This window comes from Pavona decussata, unplaced genomic scaffold (assembly GCF_977016875.1).
Source record: "Pavona decussata unplaced genomic scaffold, jaPavDecu1.1 SCAFFOLD_71, whole genome shotgun sequence".
In the NCBI taxonomy this organism is placed as follows: Eukaryota; Metazoa; Cnidaria; class Anthozoa; order Scleractinia; family Agariciidae; genus Pavona; species Pavona decussata.
The window spans coordinates 736,739-748,907 of NW_028145490.1; the positions used below are offsets into that span (position 1 = coordinate 736,739).

At 38.2% G+C, this 12,169-nt stretch overlaps 1 protein-coding gene across 1 annotated transcript in view; it reads left to right on the forward strand.

The window, feature by feature from the left end:
* Positions 1-10,530, forward strand: part of LOC146477179 (astacin-like) — a 211,470-nt gene extending 200,940 nt beyond the window's left edge. The window contains exons 3-14 of the mRNA XM_085113629.1: positions 825-900; positions 1,797-1,860; positions 2,041-2,138; positions 2,907-3,080; positions 4,119-4,242; positions 4,484-4,575; positions 5,212-5,295; positions 6,410-6,552; positions 7,074-7,161; positions 8,098-8,517; positions 9,173-9,243; positions 10,321-10,530. Coding sequence (XP_084969755.1) covers positions 2,075-2,138; positions 2,907-3,080; positions 4,119-4,242; positions 4,484-4,575; positions 5,212-5,295; positions 6,410-6,552; positions 7,074-7,161; positions 8,098-8,517; positions 9,173-9,222 — 1,239 coding nt within the window. The 5' untranslated portion in view covers positions 825-900; positions 1,797-1,860; positions 2,041-2,074 and the 3' untranslated portion in view covers positions 9,223-9,243; positions 10,321-10,530. The remainder of the gene's footprint in view (positions 1-824; positions 901-1,796; positions 1,861-2,040; positions 2,139-2,906; positions 3,081-4,118; positions 4,243-4,483; positions 4,576-5,211; positions 5,296-6,409; positions 6,553-7,073; positions 7,162-8,097; positions 8,518-9,172; positions 9,244-10,320) is intronic.
* Positions 10,531-12,169: the final 1,639 nt, after the last annotated feature.

Genomic DNA, 12,169 nt, shown 5'->3' on the forward strand with positions numbered 1-12,169 from the left:
TAAAATAATGATTTAATGTTCTGGCAAGATGGAGCAATCAAAACTTAGTATATGTTGACATATCACTCCATAATCTCAGAGATTATTAGTGACTGAGAATGATAGGTCGTTTTATCCTCAAAGTTCACACAAACGGCCATAGATAAAACTGCCGTATGTGATTTATGGCCGCGATCTGATATCCAGCTAATGTCGCGACGTTTCAACTGGTTGAGAAACATAGTAAAACTAAAATAGTAAATGAACATCAAGACGTCAAAAGTTTGTTATTTCAGGTTGACAAAAAAAAATGCGTAGAATTATCTTGTTATTGAGTACTTTTTAAATGTCTTAGAGTTTTGACACAATATAGCTAAGACGATATGTTACGTTACAACAACAAGTAACATAAATGACTATTCAGCGTATTGCAATACTGTCCAAAAATAGTCATGTTGCACTCAATCTCTATCACCTGTACACAACAGATATTCTACTATAATAATTACTAACAATTATTGATATTTGCTATCGCCAGCTTTTCTGCAGTACAACTGTGCTTTGTTATCGGTTTGTTGAATATTGAAACAATTATCGTGTTCCATCTTGCGAAGTATGATCTAATTTTAGCCAAGTCGGCCTACGGCCGCGTGGGCTAAGTATCAGGGGATATTCCGCACAATTTCGCAGATAGGACGTGGGTGTACTCCGGAAAACGCGGCCTATATTCAAATGAAATATAAGCTACATTACAAGTGTTAATGCTTACCAAAATAGTATTTAGAAAAGGTATAAAAGTGTACATGGTATAGCTTTTCATTCAAGCCAAGTTTTTTGTACCTTAGGTCAAAGACAAAGCAAGTTTCCCAGAGTTATTAGGCAACCTACTTCCACAATTTTCGACTGGATACTTCGATAAAGGTGAGTAAAAATAACTTGTACCATGGCAGATCGAGGCACATAGCTCTTAATTTATCGTTCAGAAAATTTAACAGCAGGGCAGAGCTCATGGCTGTTTTCATAAAAGCTTTTAAAACACAAATAAACCAACAAACATTTCGTAATTGGGTCGAAAACAATTTTGAGAACATCCATATTAGCGGTTTTTTTTTTTTCTTTTACCATTTGTTACATCATTTGCTGGATATAGTTTAGGAAATCTTCACGTCTTAGAAAAAAGGGCAGTGGGTTAATAAATCTGCATCTTATACTTGGCCTGCAGTCTGCATTTTATACCTGCAGGGGAGCAAGACGGATATCCTCAACCCCCCAAAAGACCCATTTCAATAGAGCTGATATTGTACAATGTAGGCAAATACTCAGGGCAGGATTGGCTATTTTTTAGAGCTGCGATAGTTTTCTTCAAGCACAAAGTGATATTTGCATAGAGTTTTGGTCACCTGATTCCACTTGATCGGCTGTTGCATAATCAAAAAATTGAGCAGAAAAAGCCCTCTAAAGAAGGTTGAAAGTGATTACCTGATCCCGCTGGAATGGTAAACAAGGCGTGAATTTGTGGCGTCACGGTAAATATAAAATGTGATATCCCCGGTTCTGTAGGGCGTGCAGAGACGACTGAAACGGTAAATTTTCTGTATTTCAGGGTGAATTTCATCTACTGATGAGTAATTTGTTTGAAAGCAAAGTTCATGATATTGTGTTATTTTAGCGCGCACTGACGAGCGTGAAGTTGTGGCGTCGCACCAAATACAAAAATAAGAGTACTATCTCCGCTTCCACAAGGTGGACAGAGACGATTGAAACTAAAAAATCACATATACCATACAACTCATGTATCATTCTTGGTTTATTTTCAGCGTGTTAGTGAATCTCCAGCAAGTGCTGTGGGGGCTATAGGGAGATTTGCACTAGCCCAACCTGGTGAGTTCTAATTGATATGTTCCTTCTAGGGCCTGGACATTGGGGAACGTTAATTTTTTTTTCTAAAATATTGTATCTAAAAAGAGTTAGCATCTGGTAACTTCTGCAGTAATTTTAACAACTTTATAAAGTATCCTTGTGTCACTGACTGAACAAACACATCTATCAACTTCATTGTAGGTGTTTCACTCCACTGTTCATCGCATCGAGCAAAATGAAGTGGCTTGCCATTCTTTTTTTGGCCAAAGCAGTGTTTGGTGCATCGCACAACGCTGACGGTAAGCCTTGCTTCGGATTCGTTAGTCCGCCTAGGGCTGATGTGAGTTTCATAATTCTCCCGAAAACTTTTTTTTTACGTGAACGATCTTTATCGTCAAAAATTCGATTTCACTAAAAAAGACTTTGCATGATTTGCAAGAAACACATTAGTCTAGTTTGGGGGAGGAACTGCCACTAATTGATAAAAAAAAAAACGAATTTAAAAGATGCATCTCGGACCCGAGGATTTTTGAAAGTTTCAGAAACAGATCCCAGGATTGCCTCACTAGCTGTTTATAGTCGGCTATTCAACTTAAATAAATTTTGTATATTTTTGCAATGAAAAGAATGTGCAACCAGATTCGACCTAAATGCAGTGCCTACTTTTGTTACTATGCATACGAGTATCTCGAGATACTCGGGTTTCCAATGGGTGGTGCTTACTAATACAGGGATATTTTTGCGCAGTTTAAAACTATGTGGAGAAAGCAGAACTTATCAAGGTGCTTTCGGTATCCAAAAAGAAATTTGGGGGTAAACATGCATTTTTCAGATATAATAAAGCTTCAACTTAGAAAAGAAAAACGCAATACATTGCTTTGTATTTTATTGCTTTTTAGAATAATTGTTGCTTAATTAACTCTAAAAAAAATGCGCGGGTTACCCACAATTTTCTTTTTGGATTTTAATAGAGATTTGCTTCCCCCGCATACTCGTGAACCACACAACAATATTTCTTTATTAGTAGGCACCGTCCTTAAACCGAACTGATGACACTTTTTTTGCAGAAAACGCTGGTATTGATGACCCTAGACTTTTTGAGGGGGACATGATTCTTACACCAAGGCAGCGTTATAAGGCTGAGCATGGCATGGATGTCGATAGTGACAAGAAGAGAGGTTCGATTAAAAACAGATTGTGGCCGGGTGGAATGGTACCCTATGAAATCAGTTCAGGTCTCGGTAAGTTTGCGGTAACTGATTTACAATGGCAAAAAAAAAATCAAAAAGTACATAATAGACAGCAAACGCGTTAGGTTGGCGTGCCATTTTGTCATGGAACACCACCATGGCCGCCTTGCTAACATGCAGTCATATATTTGAATCTCTAAGGATTGTTTGTATACCCTCCGTGCAAACTTTATAAAATAGCTAAAATGTTCGCGACAGTTTTCTTTATTGAAAAATATATACAAGGAGAGGACGCTGCTCACTTGGCACACTGACGTCATATCATCTTAACGGCGGCATACCACTGGAACGAAACACATTTTTGTGGTTCGCTAAAATGTTTTGTTGGCCTTTTGTTTTGCCAGCAATTTCCAGCTAATTCAACAGTTTAAAAGTGACGAGAAGTAAACTTCTTTAGGAGCTTAACTGCTGATTTTCATGGTTATTTCCAAATATTTGTCTGAAATTTTCAAAATACCTTTCTAAAATCGTGAAAATAGGAGCACTTCAGGATTTTTTTTCAATTGCATTGCATTGGTTGTTCTAGCTTTTTTTTCTCCAAACAGCCAGCTCTATCCCTTATCTGAGGGAGAGTTGGTTACAAATAACCGCGGTTCTTACAATATTTCAAATCTGTCAGCTCTCTTTTTATCTGTTCATCTGCTGCAGTGTCAAGCTGACAACGATTAAGGCACATATTTGGAAATACACGCTTTACTAAAATGGTGCACAGAGGAACTTCAAGTGCAGTTGTCAGCGCTCACAAGCTATCAAATGAAATGAGACCAAAAGCTGTCATCATGACAAAACACACTAGATGCCTTTGAAATTTATTATCATGGCCTTGAAAACTTCGATCCCCAAGTATTTGTAAAACTCGAATAGAAACAATAGATGACCTTGAGAGCACTAAAGAAGACGAAGGAAAATTCCTGCATAAAATGAAAGACCCAGCCCGTCTAATGACGACAGCTAATATCCGTATAATGACGCTTGGTCGAGGAAATCTGTAATTAAAATGTTTATGGCTGACGACTGTCTTTGTTTTAGCCGGGGATCGCCGAGCGGTGGCCGCAATAAGACAAGGAATGGATGAATGGACAAGAAAGACGTGCATACGCTTCAAACGTAGATCAAGTGAAGCAGCCTACGTTAGCTTTGTACCTGGTTCTGGGTAAGAAGAAATTATTATTACCATATTTACAAACCATATTTTCAACTCGCATTTTTGAAACGGTTACTATAAAAGATGACACTCCTGGATCAACAACTCTCAAGACGTCTTACGTGAATAATGTTAACTCACAGCGTGTTTTAATTTTGAACCAATGTCTTTCTTATTTATTTATTTATTTATTTATTTATTTATTTATTTATTTATTTATTTATTTATTATTATTATTGTTTTTTGCCAGTTGCACCTCCTTCGTGGGGCGAATCGGAAGACGTCAGGAAATTACTCTTGCCCCGGGATGCTGGACAAGGGGGATTGTTGCTCATGAAATAGGTACATTTCTGGCGATTTTCTCGTATGAATAGTCTCAATAGCTTATGATTATTATTTTTTTTAATATCAACATGCCTGAACATGTTTGTTGTCGTGACTTTTGCCTGTCGAGAGTAAAACAAATAAATCATACAAGTTCCATCAGTGGAGTACAAATAACGGCCACAAATGGATACAAATATCAATGAGGCCACTCTCACAAAATGCCGACTTTTTTACCATCAATTTCAACTTGAAACAAATACAAGAAACCTAATGGAAAATCACAAATTTCTCCCAATAAATTGCAAAGTAATTACTGCAATATGTAAGTGCTGGAACATTATAGATAAAATACCATCGCAGTCTTGAACGAAGCTTTGGTCTCAGTTGGTAAAACACTCACTGTGAGAAATCGCTAAAAAAAATTGATTTAAGTCTGTTCTTTCCAGGAGAAATCACGTAATGTTTTCCCATCTTTGCAATTGCATGTTGATGGCAAAACGGTACTTTGTCAAACATTTGAGCAGCCTCGACCAAAAAACACAAACATGTACATGGTTCATGTATGTTCTTCCATCTAGTATATTCCTCAAACTAACTTGATGTAAATAATCGATTGAAATTCTTAATGTCGAATACGTTTCCTCTTCCCAGGGCATGCCGTCGGTTTCTACCACGAACAGTCACGTCCCGACAGGGACAATTTTGTCACCATATTGACTCAAAACATACAGCCAGGTAATCTAACCTTTCCAATTTTAAGCGTACTCGGGAATAATATGGGGAAATTCGTACATTTCTGTCCTTGCTTAATTGACGACGCAGAATATAAGAGTGTTTATTCGACAACATAATAATATTTGTTTTCATCAAAGATTTAAATTGTGACGAGGAAGTAAGGAGGATACATTAAACTTTAAGCAACGAGGCCTAAGTAAAGTGGATTGAAAATAACCTTGTACGGGGAATAAGAGGGTAACATGGTACATGCATAAAAAAGGACAATTTCACAAAAATAGAACATGTTTTTATCCTCATTCATGCCAACGTATCAACAGTTATTTAATGTAAGGCCAGCAGGCCTGATTACTGTGCTTTCATCGTTGCAGCGGGTTCAAAATGCCTACGCCCGCTTTGAATGTTGCCTAAATCCTGCCATATTACGTCGGTCCTACGTGAATTACACTGGTTGTGTGCAGAGTTTCAGTAAGATATTCTCAATAACTTTGAAGTCTTACATGAATTATCACCTTCCTACCTGTCAGACCTCATTTCAGTTACCAAGTCACCTTGCCACATTACTTTCGCAGCACTGACAATGGAGATTTTCCTTAGTACCCCTAAGAAAGTTCTATAATACTCTTAGTGATCGGGCATTCGCATTTGTGTTTGTTGCTCCAATTTTATGAAATGCTCCTCTTTTGGACATTCCGTCTGATACAATGCTACCCTTCAAAATTAAAGCTAAGACCTTTTTGTTTCGAAAAGCCATAGAACATTTCAGATGGTTAATGTGCTATCTAATTATTTTACTATTATTATTTATTATTTTAAATAGAGATGATAAAATCATTATTTTGAGGTTCAGTAGTAAGTTTACCAAAACAAATATAAAATTACTGTCTCCTTCATCGTCATCATCATCATCATCATCATCATCATCATCATCACCTTCTTCTTCTTCTTCTTCTTCTTCTTCTTCTTCTTCTTCTTCTTCTTCTTCTTCTTCTTCTTCTTCTTCTTCTTCTTCTTCTTCTTCTCCTTCTTCTTCTTCGTCTTCTTCTTTTCATTCCTTTCCTTTTCCTCCATCATGTGTGGCCGTTATATGCTTTATATCAAAACTTCATTTCAGGGTTGGAGAATGCTTTTCGCAAGTACCCAAGATCGGTTATTGATTCTCTTGGAACCCCATACGATTACAGAAGTGTGATGCACTATGGAAGTAAAGCATTCAGCAAGAACGGACGACCCACAATTCAAACTAAGCAGCGAAGGGTAAGTTACTATAGTAGCACTAGTCATAATTTTCGCCAAGCTTTTCTTTTGAGATGGAAAAAAAACAATTCTTAAAGCTCCTATGGCTAGTTTATGTCAATTACATTGTTGTTTGTTATTATGGTTGCCATGGCATACATAACCATTTTGAAATGCAGTGACGGGAAAAATTAAGATTTTTCATTTTAGTACAAGCACTATCGATTACGTCTAGAATTAAACTTAGGAATGGGTTTAAGTCACGTTCACGAGCTTTCGTTAAGACATGACCGTTCTCTCGTATAAGACTTTAAAAATCACCATAACCGATTTTTTTTCCCTTTTTAAGTAATATATCAAACACTAGGACGAGTGCTCCATATAACTTCCAAACACCAACCAGTGGATTGAAAAAGTGACGCGCAGCCGAGGTCTTTTTTTAACCAACTTCGAGCTGTTTTGAAATTTGATCAGTGTAACACCTTTTTCAAGTGTTTGGTTTAGCTTCTGGGCCACTGAAATTCAAACTTTATAACATTCAGTTCCAGAACGTTATTGGTCAGCGAGATGGCTTAAGTTCTACTGATGCGCGGCAGGCTAATCTTCTGTACAGGTCCCAGTGCCGAAATTGTAAGTATAATACATTGTTTTGACAACCAGTTGAAAAGAATTCGCAGCAGTGGTATACTCTAACTCTAGCAACTCTAACAGTAGTGTTTTTTCAAATAACCTAGTAGAATTATCTTACCTTAGAGCAGGCAAATGATTTAGTCGACATTAAATTCCACTCAATTTTTACTATGCATGATTCAGTTGGAGTCCGTGGATCACTAACCGATTCATATTGTTCATTTATGGCCTGGGATTATTTTCGGTCTTTTACAGGTCAGAGGCTTATTATGAAATGGTCACTTGACAAATTAATAACTGTGAACATCAGTTCGTCTGGATTCTACGGATTCTTTAAGTATTTTCTTACATGGAAGTTTATTTTGAAAAACATCCCCAGCTGTAGAAATCAACATCCTTTGTACTTAAAGCCTCTCCTTTGAGGGGACTCTAATTGCCAGGTCCAGTAGAGATTTTGGTACCTGTTGGCTCTCAAATCTTGATACACAGTCTCTAGTTCAAGTGTAAGCTGAGCTAAACAGAAAACATTAAAACCACCGTCATCGCCGCCATGTTTAATTTTTGCCTTTCCAAAAGGAGCCTTCGCTTCATCTAAGGCGCGGTAGCCAAAACAAGTCATATGATATTGAAATAAGACCATCGTGTCCCACCGGAGGTGAAATTTGACGCTGTTATAGGCCTCAAACGCTAGAAAAGAAAAATTGACAAGGAATTCTTTTTTTTTCGATTTTGATATGAGAACAAAGTGAATGTTTAATTTGGTGAAGGATATAACAAAAACTTCTGTCACATATACCTTGAAACGATTAGTCACAGAATACTGGTAAATGTAAGTGGCGAGATTTTTTATTCAAATGTGTATAGTAGAATTAATAATCTCGGAAATATTTAAAAACCAGCTACATAGATTATGGAAATTATTGATGCTTAATTCAGCACCAGTCAGACCCCCTGGACGTAGACGACCAGGACGGCGTGGACGACCAGGACGACCTGGAAGACGAGTACGACCTGGACGACGAGGACGACCTGGACAACGAGGACGACCTGGAAGACGAGGACGACCTGGACGAAGAGGACGACCAGGACGACCTGGAAGACGAGGACGGCCTGGACGAAGAGGACGACCTGGGAGAAGAGGACGACCTGGACGACGAGGCAGACCTGGACGAAGGGGACGATCTGGAAGACGAGGCAGACCTAGACGAAGAGGGCGACCTGGAAGACGAGGACGACCTGGACGACGGGGACGACCAGGTCAACGTAGGCCACGTGGTAGACGTCCTATACAACCTAGACGCCCTAGACGTGGAGGACGTGGTAGACCAGGACGCTCTAGATCAAGGAGAAGACAACGTAAGTAACTTTTTAGGAGCAAAAGAAAAAACTCTAGTAAAAGCTAGTATACTAGTATTTTAGTAAATTCTATTGAAGCATGAAGAGTGAAAAAACTAATTAGGTCTCACGTAGTTTCACACGAGCCGTAGGTCACTCACACGGCTTGATCTCAAGCTGGTGTTTGAAACATAGCAATTAGGAAAATTGATAATTATTTCTGTATGAGAAGCTAACTCTTTCACGCGATTTACGTACAGCAGTATGACACCAATCCCTTTAAATACCTGGACATGATGAGATAACTTTTCTGTATGGGGAAAGAAAACGGGAGAATAGGCTGGACCTCAAACCGCCGACCTTCAGATTTGACGCTCAACGTGCTAACATCTACACCACCGCTTCTTCGCACCTGATGTCAGATATTTTTTTTGAAACATTAAGACAATAGTTAAAGTTAAGACATTGCCGTTATTACATAGAATTAGGGAAGTTAAAATTCGTACCACAGTAATTTGGTAAAATATATACCGGTTTTAGATTAGTTTTACTTCCTTACAAACCGTAGTTGTGCTCTCTCGCTGAATGACTAACTTTGCAGTTTTGTCAACTGCGTTTCAGTTTGTGGCCTCCTGATTGGTCCTTTCTTGACTTACTTTTTATCACCTTTCCACAGGAGCCCGAGGTGACGAAACAATTGCAGATCAAGTAAAGTGGATGAAGTGAATACGATTTGAGAAGCCTAAGGTAACGCATAACGTAATTACGTTTACCTTACCAAGAAAACAAAACACATTGCAAAAACGATTGAACACGTAGATTAATGAGCAAAGTCTATATCGTTTTTTTTTCTTTTGCAATACTGGGATATCGTACAATATGTATTAATATAAGGAGCACCTAACCCCACCTTTTTTTGTTTTTGTTTTCTTCCTTTTTTTCCATTCAAATAAATGTATTTGTTATTCGTAATATTTCTTGCAAAACATTTTTGTAATTGGCTGAATCTTCGATTTTGTATGCACGATCAAAGTTTTATTTACTTTCAAGATGATACTTTCAGTCAAGGACAGGCAAAATCGAAAAAAGAGGAGCCTAGTCTTCCCAACAGGGGGTGAACCTATGGACTCCAGTGGCAATACTGCACTTATAGCACTATAACAAGTTTTAACGTTACAAAACATATCAAGAGACACATAGCTGTAGCAACAAACGCAAAATCATGCACCAAGAACAAACGGTTGGGCACCATGGAAAAAAACTGTAACTGTAAATCTTATTCCACGGCCCTGACAATGATTTTGATTCTGCCGTTACATAAATCTCAACTAGAGAGTACGTGCTATCACGGACTGGAACGACTTCAGCTAAAACTAGCTTAAATACTTCAAATAGCATAAGAACCACACTCGCTAATCATACTTGTCCTCCAAATCATCATATTAACTCGCTACAAACGTACAAGGAGCAAAATCAGGTGTTGGTGAGAGCTGTGTAGGCCTTCGAAAATCTTTTTACGCGTGGCCCTCCTTTAGAGAAATTTGTGAAGACGAAAGATCTTCCGTTCCTCGGTAGACGTCAAAATAGCTGTTAGACCCTTTTCTCCCCAAAACTCCGCCGTGAAACAAAATGACGCCTTTTTTGAGTGGGGGGTGGGGCAAGGTGTAATTTCAAAACTTCACGGGGACACGAAAAATGCTTCATTCTTGCAAATTCAGAATCTTTTTAGCAAAGGCTCTTTAAATTTTGACTAGAATTATTTAAGCAAATTATTATTATCATTGTCATTATCTTTACCATTCTTGTTACTGGTATTCTCTTCAGGAGTACAACTTGTGTGAGCAAGAAGCCTTGCCAAATGGACCTAACTCTGGACAGTGATGGACCCTTGTAATAATCAGCGTTTTACACCTACATTGTATAATACTAGAACTACAGCTAATACCTAACACAAAAGGTGAACACCGTAAGAGCACTAATAAGCCCCTCGGCGCTGATTTCATTTCGAGGTTCGTGAAGCGGGCACAGCGTGGAATAGCTAAAGAACAGCCGTTGAATAACTTGATGGGGTAGATGTGTGCTAATCAAACTTCCATTTCATTACATTAATTTATCAATAAGCCATTTCAGAATACATTTATTTTTCTCAACCTTTCAATGAAAGGGGATTAAAGGGGATTAAATGGAAGCTTAAGTGTCATTGTCTGAGAAAGTATTCCAGGGGCCAAAACTTGTGGTCAACCGATTTGGCTTAAACTTGGCACAGAAGTTGGTTGCCATGAGATATTTCAAAAGCCAATTTGGCTCACTTCTCTGACTTTAAGTTTTAGAGTTTCAGGGGGGGTCTCATTTTTTGCCCTTTGAGTACAAAAAATCCAGCCTTTCAGGGGTCATTTTGAAAGTGCCATAAAACCCAACTGGTAAATTGTGCTGCCAAATGAATTTGACTATGAATATTACTATAATAGAGCTTTCATTTCATACATGTAACTTTGCCCTCAAGGTATTGGACAGAGAGGAGCCTGGGGCAAGAGTTTGGCCAAAATTAATGTCAAAATTACAACTCAAAATTGCCATTTTTCAAAAAATCAGTGTATCTACCTGCCTTCTTGCATAACATCCGCACCTAAACCATTATTTACTTTAGTGACCCAATTATCAAAATCAGTTGAGAAAAATTTGGCTTATCATGGTTTGTTGAATTTTTGTCACAAACACTCCATGCCTCTATAAGGTCATGCAAAATGGAATTTTGAGCATAATTAATGCCATAAACAAACCAAATTGTTGACATGAGGCCCTTATTCTGTATTTGGTAAGTGAAAATGAATTGTTAAAGCCAAATCAGTTTAATTGTTTAGAAATGCTCTGATTCTTACCTTACAATTGCTCTTAAAGGCCTTTGATTAGCACAACAAATACCCTTATTTAGCAAAACAAGGGTTAATTTGTAATTTGAAGACCTAGTATCCATCAAACAGCACAAATGATGAAGGCCTTACCTCGATATAACGATCTTTCTAAACGATGCTTGAATTTTTCATTGATTAATATTCAGTTTCAAGTCATAATTCTTCTCCGTTGCTCCAAGCATGGAAAGTCTCTATATTTTGTCAGGCCTGATTTTTATTATGATTACAAGATAAAGTTAGCTCAACGAAAACGTTCGTTAGCATATAATCTATGTCTGTTAACAGCCTGAACAGTTCTTGTAAATACCCACCAGTAAAGGAGCATGGCCATGCATACATAAATATATACGTAGAGATATACGAGCTGCAGTTTATAGCAGTGTCGATGTGACCCGTTACTTCAGCGTCCTCTAGAGCGGAGTAAATGAAACCATCCGTCAAGAAGGAATGCACAGTTAGGAGAGCTCGATAGTAAAACAAAAAACTTGTGTTGCTGAATATAATAACCAAACGAGGCCAGGGCATTGAGATGATGCAAAATCAACTGGCCCGCCATTTTGGACATAGGAGAGAGTGGGGACTGGACCGAGGTTACGTTCTTCTTCCGTTTCGCGGGTATGTTTTATCAGGTGTAGGAAATTCAAGGGTAATTTCACGATGGCACTTTGTTCGTTTGGAGGGGCAAGTGGTCAGTGCGGTGCCACCGCATGGGCTCCGCACGAAACAGGAATGGTTCCTTTATTATCCTGCGAGAATGATAT